Consider the following 13705-nt stretch of genomic DNA (forward strand, 5'->3'; position numbering starts at 1 on the left):
TTACACAGTCTTGTGTAGGTCTGTAGTCTAGTGTAGTTTTCTCTGTGTTTTTTTTTTACGTAGTTCAGTCTAGTTTTTGTACTGTGTCATGTAACACCATGATCCTGAGAAACGTTGTCTCATTTTTACTATGTACTGTACCAGCAGTTATGGTTGAAATGACAATAAAAGTGACTTGACTTGACTTGACTTGACAAGAACCACTCACCAGTGGTGTTGGTGTTTTCTCGACGTCCAGGATAAGTTTTCCTATGTTTCCTCTGTCATGGATTCTCTGCATAGCTTCCTTCACCTGCAAAACATGGATGGACCTGTGCGTCAGAATGAGAAACTAAACACAGCATTAGGAACTTCAGACACTCAATTCATTATCATACACCTCAGGGAACAAATGCTAGCATCAGCTCATGACCAGCTAATTAATGTTCTACCACTCTATGCAGGGGAAAACTTACATTACCATGTCAGTTATGAAATAAACTGTTTAGTTTATTTATAAGAGGCATAGAATGAGTGGACAACCAGAGACTTCTTTGCCCAGGACAGAAATGGGTAAAACACGGAGGCATAACTTTAAGGTGACTGGGGGCAAGTATAGGGTCGGTAACAGAGGTAAAGTTTGTTACAGAGAGTGATGGGTGCATCGAACATGCTCCAGAGGTAGTGGTAGAGGTGGATACATTATGGACATTTAAGAGACTCAGATAGGCATGTGGATGATTGAAAAATGGAGGGCTATGGAGGAGGTAAGGTTAGTTTGATCTTAGAATAGGTTAAAAGGTCAGCATGACTTCCTTTGTCTATCTTGGAAGCATTGGGATTATATATGGCGGAATCAACAAGGATCAACAAGGCCAGTGTAGTTTTCAACATCTTCAGGGAAGTGTGGACGTGCAAAGTCATATCAAGGAAAACCAAAATCAGAATCTTCAGCTGAAATGTTAAAACAGTGCTCTTATTTGGCTCTGAAATCTGGAGAACAAAGAAGACACTACAGACTGCAGGCTTTCATCAACCATTGCCTGAGAAAGATTCTAAACATCAGATGGACTGACAAAGTAACCAACCAGTCCCTGTGGGAAAACACCAACCAGGGACCCATACAGATACAAATATGCAAACGGAAATGGAGGTGGTTTGGCCACACCTTGAGAAAACCAACCAACAAAGTCTCCAGGCAGACATTAAAATGGAGTCTCCAAGGAAAGAGAGAGAAAAAAAGGACATCCAAAGAACACATGGAGGAGAGGTGTTGAGGCGGAAATTAGACAATGGGACGCTCCTGGTTCACCCTTGAGTAATTGGCTCAGACCAGAGGATGACGGAAATGGGAGGTCATCGATAGCCAAAGGATAACCACTGGAAACTAAAAGCCAACAGCAACAACAATATTGTAAGTCGAACAAACTGTACAGTGCTGCAATGTCCAATGTTCTATGCTCTGAAACAGCTTACATTCATAAAGAGCCTTTCATTTCACTGCAGCTGGGGCTATCACTGCCCTCTCTGAGATGCTGTCAATGGAAGGAGGTTATAAACCATGACTCCACCTAATCTGTTTGAAAGAGATAAATCATTCCAAGATATCACCTTCAAGGAAAGCAGGGGAGTTCTCCCTGGTGTCCTGACCAACAGTTATCCTTCAGTAATTATGATCCATACATAAACTAATGTTTGATCATTGTTATACTTCAGTGGGATTTTTCTGTGTAAATGCTATTTACCAAGCATGCTATATAGCAGCAGGTCTAGAGTTCAGAAAGCACTGCATTGGCTAGACAGAGTCTGGAGGTATGCTGAGTCTGTTTGTTATGCAACAAAATGTTATTCATACTTTCTTCAGTTTTTTTTCACCCCAGCTTTCCTCAAAGTGCTGAACAAGCAATAAATACACTCCGTGGCCACACTGTAACATGCGGTTACTTGAGTTGCTGTCATCTTCCTGTCAGCTTGAACCAGTCTAGCCATTCTCCTCTGACCCCTCTCATTAACAAGGTGTTTTCACCTACAGATCACAGCACTCTCTGTAAATTCTAGAGACTGCTGTGGGTGAAAATCCCAGGAGGTCAGCAGTTTCTGAGATTCTCAAACCATCCCGTCTGGCAACAGATTCAGAATCAGGTTTATTATCACCGGCATGTGACGTGAAATTTGTTAACTTAGCAGCAGTTCAATGCTATACATAGATTAGAAGATAAGAATAAGAATAATAATTAATAAGTAAATCAATTACAATATATTGAATAGATTAAAAATTGTGCAAAAAAACAGAAGTACTATATATTTTTAAAAAGTGAGGTTGTGTCCAAGGATTCAATGTCCATTTAGGAATTGGATGGCAGAGGGGAAGAAGCTGTTACTGAATCACTGAGTGTGTGCCCTCAGGCTTCTGTACCTCCTACCTGATGATAACAGTGAGAAAAGGGCATTCCCTGGGTGCTGGAGGTCCTTAGTAATGGATGCTGCCTTTCTGAGACATTGCTCCTTGAAGATGTCCTGGGTACCCAAGATGTACTAAATTTACAGCCCTCTGCAGATCCTTTTGGTCCTGTGCAGTAGCCCCCCCACCCCCCCCCACCATACCAGACAGTGATGCAGCCTGTCAGAATGCTCTCCACGGTACATCTATATAAGTTTTTGAGTGTATTTGTTGACATATCAAAACTCTTCAAACTCCTAATGAAGTATAGCCACTATGTTGTCTTCTTTATAACTGCATCGATATGTTGGAACCAGGTTAGATCCTCAGGAATCCTGACACCCAGGAACTTGAAGCTCCTCACTCTCTCCAATTCTGATCCCTCTATGAGGATTGGTATGTGTTCCTTCATCCTGCCCTTCCTGAAGTCCACAATCAGCTCTTTTGTCTTACTGACGTTTAGTGCCAGGTTGTTGCTGCGGCACCATTACACTGGTTGGCATATCTCACTCCTGTATGCTATCTTGTCACCACCTGAGATTCTACCAACAATGACTGTATCATCAGCAAGTATAGATAGTATTTGAGCTATGCCTAGCCACACAGTCATGGGTATATGGAGAGTAGAGCAGTGGCTTAAGCACCAACCCCTGAGGTGCACCAGTGTTGATCATCACTGGGGAGGAGATGTTATCACCAATCCACAGAGATTGTGGTCTTCCAGTTAGGAAGTCGAGGATCCTTCTTCTTCTTCTTCTTCTTCTTGTTTTAAGTGTTTGGCACCCAGCTTAGTGGTGCATTACCACCACCTTCTGCTCCAGAGTGTGGATCAGACAATAGACTTACATTCTAAATCCTTTCACCCATTCTCTCTCTCTCTCTCTCTCTCTCTCTCTCTCTCTCTCTCTCTCTCTCTCTCTCTCTCTCTCTCTCTCTCACACACACACACACACACACACACACACACACACACACACACACACACACACACACACACACACACACACACACACACACACACACACACACACACACACACACACACACACACACACACACACCCTAATTTACATTTTATCCTTCCTTCTTTGGCTATCCTAGTATCCTATTCCTGCTTATCCATCATATCCTATTGAGAAGTCGAGGATCCAGTTGCAGAGGGAGGTACAGAGGCTTAGGTACTGCATCTTCTTGATCAGGATTGTGGGAATGATGGTATTAACTGCTGAGCTATAGTCGATAAACAGCATCCTGACATAGGTGTTTGTGTTGTCCAGGTGATCTAAAGCCATGGGAAGAGCCATTGAGATTGCATCTGCCGTTGACCTATTGTGACAATAGGCAAATTGCAATAGGTCCAGTTCCTTGCTGGAGGCAGGAGTTCAGTCTAGTCATGACCAACCTCTCAAAGCATTTCGTCACTGTCGATGTGATTGCTACCGGGCGATAGTCATTAATCATTCTTTGGTCAAAGTCACTTCGATCACATTTCTCCCCCATTTTGATGTTTGGTCTGAACAACTAAGCCTCTTGGCCATGTCTATATGCTTTTATGCATTGAGTTGCTGCCACATGACTGGCTGATTAGATATTTGCATTAACAAGCAGATGTATAGATATACCTACTGTGAGGGAAAAATCTTTGCAGCCAATGTGTGCACAGCAAGATCCCTGAAACAACATGATAATGACCAGGGAGTCCATTTAAGTGGTAAATATATTTCGGGAAACCGGGGAGGAATTCCCTTCCCTTCAAATGAATCCCAGTCTCAGCCTGAGTATAGATGATTTTAATCATTCATCTACCACATACCTCTGACAATATGGCAAGTCCAGAGCAAGGGTATGCCTCTGTCAGTCAATGATTTGAGTTCATTAACTGGAGTAGGTTTGATTATCACAGCATTTGAATTCAGAGTATAGAGAAGAATTCCATTTCCTGGGGCCCAGTTGACCTTGTTTGGAGAAATTGTCGCGATGTGAAAGGTGAGTTGGGTAGGGGCAGCACAGTAGTGTAATGGCTAGCATTAAAACATTAAAACGTTTAGCATTTCTCATTGAAAATTACTGAAAATTGAAAGGCCTCGATAGAGTGGAGGTGAAGAGAATGTTTCCTATAGTGAGGGCATCCAGGTTCAGAGGAGAGCCTCAGAATAGCGAGACATCCACTTAGAACAGAAATGAGGAGAAATTTATTTAGCCAGAGTGTGGTTAATCTGTGGATTTCATTGCCACATGCAGTTGTGGAGGTCAAGTCATTGGGAGAATTTATGGCAGAAGTTGGAGGCTTCTTAATTAGTCAAGTCAATTTACATATTTATTATTTTTTAAAATTTTTATTATTGTTATTTTATTTAATTTATTAGTTTTATTCTATATTATGAATTGCATTGAACTGCTGCTGCCAAGTTAACAAATCTCATGTCACATGCCGGTGATAATAAACCTGATTCTGATTCTGATTCATAAAGGGTAGCAGGAGGAAGGCAGGAGATTAGGGCTAAGATGGAAATGGATGAGCCATGATGAAATGGCAGAGCAGTCTTGAGTGGGCCAAATGGACTAATTCTACTCCTATACCTTATGGTTTTATGATCTTATATGATTTAGAGAGCCAGAGACCTGTGTTCAATTCCCGCTGATGTCTTAAAAATATTTTGTACGTTTTTCCTAGAATTGCGTGGTTTTCCTTTGAGTGCTCCAGTTTCCTCCCACATTCCAAATACACACAGATTAATAAGGATTAGTAAGTAATGTAGGCACTGGAAGTATGGTGACATTTGCGGGCTGCCCCCGTCACAGCTTTGGGCTGTGTTGGTCATTGACACAAGCAACACATTTCACTGTCTATTTCAATGTTTCAATGTGCATGTGACAAATAAAACTAATCTTTCATCTTCATGTACTGAAAACTGGGTTTTGTAATTTCCAAATATGTACTTTCAAGACAATTTAAGATGTCACCCCAATTTTGTGGGAAGTGAGGGAGAATGTAACAGGAATAGGAAAGGTCTTGGGTAGTTCATAACATATCAGATCTTTTCAACTGCCAATTACATAGGCATACTCACAATGATTTGCTACAGCTTAAAGATATGAAGAAAGATTAGCTTTTTTTTTAATCACACATACATCATACAGTGAGTTGTGTCACTGTGGGAAATCAAATCAGCAATTTTTTGTGGCTGTCTGTGGGATAACAAACCTCGGGGTTGTATACTTTATACATACTTTGATAATAAATGTACTTTGAATCTTTGAATTTTTGTTTACATTTAACATTGTAATTTATAATTTTAATGGTATTGCACTGTACTGATGCTGCAAAACAACAAATTTCACAACATATGTCAATTGTAATAAACCTGATTCTAAGAAAGGGAACTAGTTCTACCACTCACAGGAACGAGAATACATCCAGCTTCTGAATTCAATGATATCATTTGTATGTACAGGTGTCCATAAGTTGAGTATTCATAACTCAAGGATCACCTATATCCTGAGTGGGTCAGACAAGCCTTCACAACCCCAAGTGATGTCATGATTAAACCTACATGTTACAGGAGAGGGGAAAGAAAAGCCTCCAACATTTCATTCTGATCCTTGCCAGAGACCATAAAATGAAGCCCTTTATAAATCCAGTTTACTTTTCATTCGATATTGGGTGTGGGAATGAAATTTCATGCCATCTTCCTTTTTATTCTGTCAAAATTCAGCTCTACCAACAGCAAGCAAGCAACAACCTGTGTTGTTTCTTTAGAATCCTGTAGCTGGCACATTTTGTGGAGAGCCCTTCAAATTGCTGGCACATTCCCAGAGGCCACTTGTCCTAACTCTTGAAGGACAGTGTTGGTTATTCAACATCAATACTGATGTGGTTACGGCTTGGAAGGATTATAGAGGCGGTACAGAATGAAGATTCACAGCACAATCGTTCTTACAGCGCTGGTATGAATGGACCATTGATCTGGAGGTATGTGTTAGATTCTGAAGACACATTTAGATTTCAAGATTCAAATTTATTTATCACATGTACATTGAAAGAAACAGTGAAATGTGTTGTTCACTAACAACAAAGCTTAAATTTAAATGTAATACAAGATTTACTTGTAAAACTTAAATTTAAATTTAAATATTTAAATAAATATGGTATTAAAAGTTTGAGACTGCATTCATGGGAACTTTCAGAAAACTCCTCCAGTCCTCTGATGTCTTTCAAAGACAATACTTCCTCTCTCTACTAGACCAAGTAGTCTAGAAGGAGAAGGAGAATTAGGCCATTCATCCATCATGTCTGCTGAACCATTCCATCATGCCTGATTTATTACACTCTCAACCGAATTCTCCTGCCTTCTCCCTGTGACCTTTGACACCCTTCCAAGTTAAGAAATCTAGCTTGGCCTGCATGTGACTTCATCCTCGGAGCAAAGTGGCTGAAAGTCTACAGATGCCGGAAATCCAAAGCAACACACACAAAACGCTGGAGGAACTCAGCTAGTCCGGCAGTATCTATGGAAAAAAGTAAACAGTTGACAATTCGGAAGAAGGGTCTCAGCCCGAAATGTTGACTTTTTATTCATTCCAGAGATGCTGCCTGACCTGCTGAGTTCCTCCAGCATTTTGTTTGTGGTGCTTTGATTTTTAATTATCTCTTCAGTTAATAAAGGATATTCAAAGCAATCACAAGATCAGCCCCCACATCCTATGAATGAATAAACAGCTTGTTCCATCACATCCTCTCCAGCTCTTTGGTTGAGTTCTCCAATTAGTCCCAAAATCCTGATAACATCTTTTCCCTTGAAACTTTATAAAAGGAAATCCATTGTATATTAAATAACTACTGTAATATTATTTTTGAAATGATAACAAATGTTTTATAGCAATTTTATACCCTCACCCCATCTTCCCGCCACCCCACCAGAGATAGAGTTCCTCTTGGCCTCACCTACCACCCCATCAGTCTCTGCATCCAGCACATAATTCTCTGTAACATCCACCATCTCCAATGGGATCCCAACACCAAGCTCCTATTTCCATTTCCATTCCCCCCCACCCCTCCCCACTTTCTGCTTCCCACAGGGATCGCTCCTATGTGACTCCCTTGTCCATTCGTTCCTCCCGGTACCTATCCTTGCAGGCAGAACAAGTGCCACACCTGCCACTACACCTCCTCCCTCACTACCAACCAGGCCCTAAACAGTTCTTCTAGCTGAGGCAACACTTCACCTGTGAGTTCGTTGGGGAGATCTACTGTATCTGGTCTCCCGGTGTGGTCTCCCGTACACCGGCGAGACCTGAGGTAGACTGGGAGACCACTTTGCCGAGCACCTACGTGCCATCTGCCAGAAAAAGTGGGATCTCCCAGTGGACTCTCTCACCTTATTGCCTTCCCTGCCCATCACCTCCCTCTGTGCTCCTCCCCCTTCCCTTTCTTCTCTAGTCTTCTACCCTCTCCAATCAGATTTCCCCTTCTCCAGCCCTTGATCTCTTTTACCAATCAACTTCCCAACTCCTTACTTCACCTCTCCCCTTCCCCCCACCTTCTTGCTCTGACTTCTGATCTTTTTTCCTGTCATGATGAAGGATATTAGCCTGAAACGTCAACTGTTTCCTCTTTTTCATAAATGCAACATGGCCTGATGACTTCCTCCAGCAGTTTGTTCGCGTTGCTTGGACGTCTAGCATCTGCAGATTTTCTTGCATTTTTACACCAATGTATTGTGTTGTGAGGTGGGGTGGAAATATGTCTTCACCAATGGAGGTGTAAGGTGCTCCTTCCCTCCACTGGCCTGCAGTTCACCCTTGGGCAAAGTGTAGCACCTGCTTAGCCCCCCCCCCCCCCTCGATCAGGGTCACATGAAGCCATGGGAGTTGGTGGTGGACGGTTGTATAAGCATCTGGTGCACATCACAAGTCCTGCTTATGCAACCACTGACATCAGGCAGACAATCTCTGAAGGGTATTGATAATGGCTGGGGTCACCCGTCTTGTAAAGACACTGCCCAGAGGAAGGCAATGGCAAAAGACTTCTGTAGACAGATTTGCCAAGAACAATCATGGTCATGGAAAGACCATGATCACTCACGTCATACGACATGGCACAAAATGAACAAACACCTCCATCAAGTACCCCCGTGTCCTGCTACTCAAAAATAGAGCACAGAACATAGAATATTACAGCACCGTATAGGACTCTACGATCAATCTAGCTCTTCCCTCCCACATAGCCCAAACAATACAAATAATTTCTTTTATTGCAGAACAGGCAGCCTTGAGGCAGTAAAACCTCTTCAGAAACACTGGTGAAATTTTCTGATTTTTTTTGCAATTGATTGCCTGCATATGTGATACATGAACCACAGCTTAACTTTAATTGATGCGTCAGGCAGGAAGCGTACAGAATCGGTTAATCAATCTCTTGCCCAACATCACCCTCAACTCACTTTCTTAACCATAACACCGGAAATGATCAAGTTGGTTTCTTGGCAGTTTAGGTTAAAAATCAAGTTTTTAAAAGTTTGGATTTCCTGGTCTTCATTAACTTAAATCCTGACTGAAATGTTCAGCCTCAGTTGGGCAGGTTCTGTCCTTGATGGATGTGAGATTACAGTCAGCACACCAGAGATCGATATGATATTGCTCCGCTCTCAGCTTCACAGTGAAGACTGCTCGGTAATACCAACAGAGTGAAGGTTCAAAGGTCAAAGTAAATTTATTATCACAGGACCATACACAACCTTGGGAAATTACAGTAACTACAACAAACACAATAGAATCAATAAAAGACCACACTCAACAGGACAGATGGGTACCACAGGTTCCACACCACCAGCTTGAGGTTCAGAAACAGTTATTAATCTCCAACCATCAGGATCCTGAAGCAGCATGGATAACTTCACTCACCCCAACACCAAACTGAATCCAAAACCTCACATTTTTTTGCACATTGGTTGTTTGTCAGTATTTACTCATGTATAGTTTTCCATAAACTCTATCGTTTTTCTGCATTTTTCTGTACGTGTCTGCAGGAAAATAAATCTCAGTGTTGTGTAAGGTAACATAGACATACTTTGATAATAAATTTACTTTGAATGTATGACCAGCGCATGTTTCCAGAGATAGACATAGGCCCACTCTTTCACCATCAGAACTTCTAGTATCCATTCAGATCAAGAGAAGGCTTAGAGGTTTAGAGTGGATTTTAGGGGAGTTTTATTGCACGGAGAGTATTTGAAACGTGGAATATTCTGTCTGAATTGCTGATGGTGGCACATACCCTAATGACATCAGGAAAAAATTTAGTTAAGTACATCAAAGCATTGAAGACTATGGGCCAAATGCAGTTACTGTAGATACAGCTGGCAACATTGGCATGATGGGCCAAATGGTCTGCTACTATGCTGTATGATTCCATGATTCTATAACAACCTACTCTTGATACTGCGATGACACAACAGGAAAGATGTACATAAGGTTGAAAAAGTACAAAGAAAATTTACAAGGATGTTGCTGGGTCTTGAGGACCCAAGTTATAAGGAAAGATTGAATAGGTTAGGACTTTATTCCTTGGAAAGTAGAGGATTGAGAGGATATTGAATATCCAAAATTATGAGGAGTATAGATAGGGTAAATGCAAGCAGGCTTTTTCCACGAAGGTTGGGTGGGATTGCAACTAGAAGTCATGGGTTAAGGGTCAAAGGTGAAAAGTTTAAGGCAAACGAGGGTTCAAACCTTCATTCAGAGGTTTATGAGAGAGTGGAATGAGCTGCCAGCACAAGTGGTGCATGCGGACTTGATTTCAACATTTAAAAGAAGTTTCAATAGATACATGGATGGTCAGGGTATGGAGAGTTATGGTCCCGGTGCAGGTCAATGGAATAGACAGTTTAAATGGTTCAGCACAAACTAGATGAGCCAAAAGGCCTGTTTTAATGCTGTATTTTCCCATGACTCTATTACCACCATCTAATCCAGCTACCATCAATATACCAGGAGTCACCACTTACTGAAGCAGCTACATTACCACTGTGGTTCCAACAGCAAATAGGAAAGATAAGTTAGCTTTATTTCTGACATGCACATCAAAACGTCTGTTTGTATCCAGGACCAGCACTGTCTGACGATGTGCTGGGGCAGCCTGCAAGTATTGTCAAGCTTCTGGCATCAGCGTCACGTGCCCATAACTTACTAACCTGGACATCTTTAGAATACGGGTGGAAGGTGGAGCACCTGGAGGAAAACCATGCGGTCACAGAGAGAAAGTACAAACTCCTAAACCACCACACTGCCATGCTTCCCACTCGGAGATCAGGTACATGGCATCGCTTGACACACATCCCACCATCCACAAGGCACAGGTAAGGAGTGTGATGGATTATCGTCCACTTGTTTGGATAACTGAAATTCCAACAATACTCAAGGCCATCGAGGGCAGGAAATCCCTTCACTCCTACGCCATTCAGTGTTAGAACATTTACTCCCTCCACTTAGACAGCCATGAACTTGCTGTGGATTGTTTATCAACAGAAGTAGCAGCTCTCAGGACTATGACTTCAACATCAGTCACAGCAACTGCGTCAGGTGCATGGGAGTTCCATCAACCTGCAGGTTCCTATCCGAGTCACCCATCATTCTGCCCAGAAGCCTAAAGTCCCACATCAGCAGGTTCAAGAACAGCCCCTTCTCTTCAACCATACTGTACCAAACTGTACAACCCTCATCACTAAGTTAGGATACCAATACTACAATGCACTACAATTGACCTTCTCTAGCATAGCAGTTAGTATAATGCTTTACAGCACCAGCAGTCCAGGTTCAAATCCCACCACTGCCCTTAAGGAATTTGAACTTTCTCCCTGTGACTGTGAGGGTTTCCTCCATTTGCTCCAGTTTCCTCCTGCATTCCAAAGACTTACAGGTTGTGGGCATAGACACAAGAGGTACTGCAAATGCTATAAATCTGGAGAAATATACACAGTGTGCGGGAGGAGTACAGCAGATCAGGCAGCATCTATGGATGGGAATAGACAGTGAACACTTCATACTGAGACCCTTCATCAAGACTGTGGACATGCTACGTTGGCACTGGAAGCATGGCCACACTTGCAGGCTGCCGCCAGCACCACCTCAGACTGTGTTGGTCAATGACGCAAACGACACATTTCACTGCATGTTTCAATGTGACAAATAATGCTGATATTTAATATTTAATCTTTCATTGTGATCTTTCTTGCACAATTTTGTATAACTTACTAATTTATATTTTGAATGTTGAGTTCTTGGTGCCTCTGATGTTACCACAGATGTGTTTTTCATTACAGCAGTGCAAATATTTACTTGTGCATATGACAATAACCTCAGTTTTGACTTTGCAGATGGGTCATCAGTCATTCATTATCATTGGGTCTAAATACTTGAATGTCCACCCAAATAGTGGTACAACAGCAGCACCTTCATCAGAGAAACTACAGCAGTTCAAGAAGGTGATTCACACTACCTTCTCAAGAACAACTGTGAGGACAATTAATGCCGGGCTCATTAGTGAGATCTTATCAAAATACTGAATAGGAGTTTCTTCTTCAATGTGTTGAGTTTTCCCACAGGTCCATTCATCATCTCCTGAAATCTCTGGTCAGATTAATCCATGGGCCTTGTACTCTGAGGTAAGCACACAGAACACTGAGCACTACAACACGATATAGAGCTAGAGTACCTAAGACTTTTGCGCAGTACTGTATTTGTCACCGTGGAGTGGAGAGCAAGTTTGTACGTTTGGGTCAAAAGATTTTGCAAATTATGAGGATGGAGTGCCGCGGGATGGGTGTGGCACAGGAGGCAGAGAATGAATGCCATGAACAGGTGATGGCGTGAGTGCAGACACACCCAGCCCTGAGATGCCAGACAAGATAAATTGATTCCAGATAATTAGTTTATTGATTATAGAATGTTTCTCTGGTGCATCCTGCTCCCTCCCCTCTCCCTTCCCCTTTTCCCAACCATGATTCTCTTCCCCCTATCTCAGAAGTTTCTCCCTGAGACACTCTCAGTCCACAATAGAGAACCATATCAGAGTCAGATTTATCATCACTCACATCCAGTATGTCATGACATTTGCTTTTTTTTTTATGGCAGCAGTACAATGTAATACATAACATTACTGCAGTACTGTGCAAAAGTCTTAGGCACCCCAGCTATATATATGTGCCCAAGACTTTTGCATAGTACTGTACATTGGAACATAGCTTGAAATGCATCATTTACCAACAAATTAAATCAGTGAGGATTGTGCTGGTCTGCTATCAAATGTTGCCATGCTTATTGCATCAACATACCAGATCCACAACTCAATAAGCCTAACACGTACATTTTTGGAATATGGGATAAAACCAGGCCTTCCAGATGAAACTCACGGGTCATAGGAAGAACTTGCAGACTCCTTACAGACAGCAGAGAGAACTGAAACTGGATTGCTAGTGCTATAAAGCAATACTGTAACCACTAATTATAGTCAAGAATGATATGATGATACCTTTGAAGGTTGGGTAGGAAAATGAGTTGTCCATGTTCCTCCAGAAAAGGGAGCTAACTCAAGGGACACAGACCTACATTTATTTCTAGGAATTCCTCTCTTTTACTTTATATACAAGCTTTATTTCATTCACAAACTGCATGTCCTTATAATTCTTCAGACCAGATCATTATTGTTTAGCTAAAAGAGAAGTGTTCCTAATATGACACAATATTCACTCTAAAATAAACAACTCTTATGCTGTAGTTGAACCCAAACTATTGTGGATAGTTTTTGGTCGCCTTGCTGTAAGACACAATTAAGCTGGAAAGACTGCAGAGGAGATTGACAAGATGTTGCAAGGCTTTAGCAGGCTGCATTATAAGACATAGGAGCAGAATTAGACCATTAAGGATTCAATTCCTGCCACTGTCTATAAGGAATTCGTATGTGCTCCCTGTGACTGTATGGTTCTCCTCTAGGTGCTCTGGTTTCCTTCCACATTCCAAAAGATGTTCAGGTTAGGGTTAGTGAATTGTGGGCATGCTATATTGGAGACAGAAGCATAGCAACACCTACTGACTGTCCTCAATACAAATTCAGACTGTGTTGGTTGTTGATGCAAAAAATGCATTTCGCTGAATGTAATGATGTTTTGATGTACATGTGACAAATAAAGATAGTCCTTAATCTTTTAATCTTTAATCTTTAGGTTGGGCCATCTAGTCTGCTAGCCTAATGGAAAGACCATAAGATATAAGAGCAGAGCTAGGCCATTT

The 13705-nt window shown here is 41.8% G+C and overlaps 1 protein-coding gene across 1 annotated transcript in view; it reads right to left on the reverse strand.

Annotated features, from left to right (window-relative positions):
• The window catches only part of vat1l (vesicle amine transport 1-like), a 185282-nt gene that overhangs the window by 13662 nt on the left and 157915 nt on the right, over nucleotides 1-13705 (reverse strand). The window contains exon 8 of the mRNA XM_073070404.1: nucleotides 209-292. Coding sequence (XP_072926505.1) covers nucleotides 209-292 — 84 coding nt within the window. The remainder of the gene's footprint in view (nucleotides 1-208; nucleotides 293-13705) is intronic.

The sequence above is a fragment of the Hemitrygon akajei genome, chromosome 17 (genome assembly GCF_048418815.1).
Source record: "Hemitrygon akajei chromosome 17, sHemAka1.3, whole genome shotgun sequence".
In the NCBI taxonomy this organism is placed as follows: Eukaryota; Metazoa; Chordata; class Chondrichthyes; order Myliobatiformes; family Dasyatidae; genus Hemitrygon; species Hemitrygon akajei.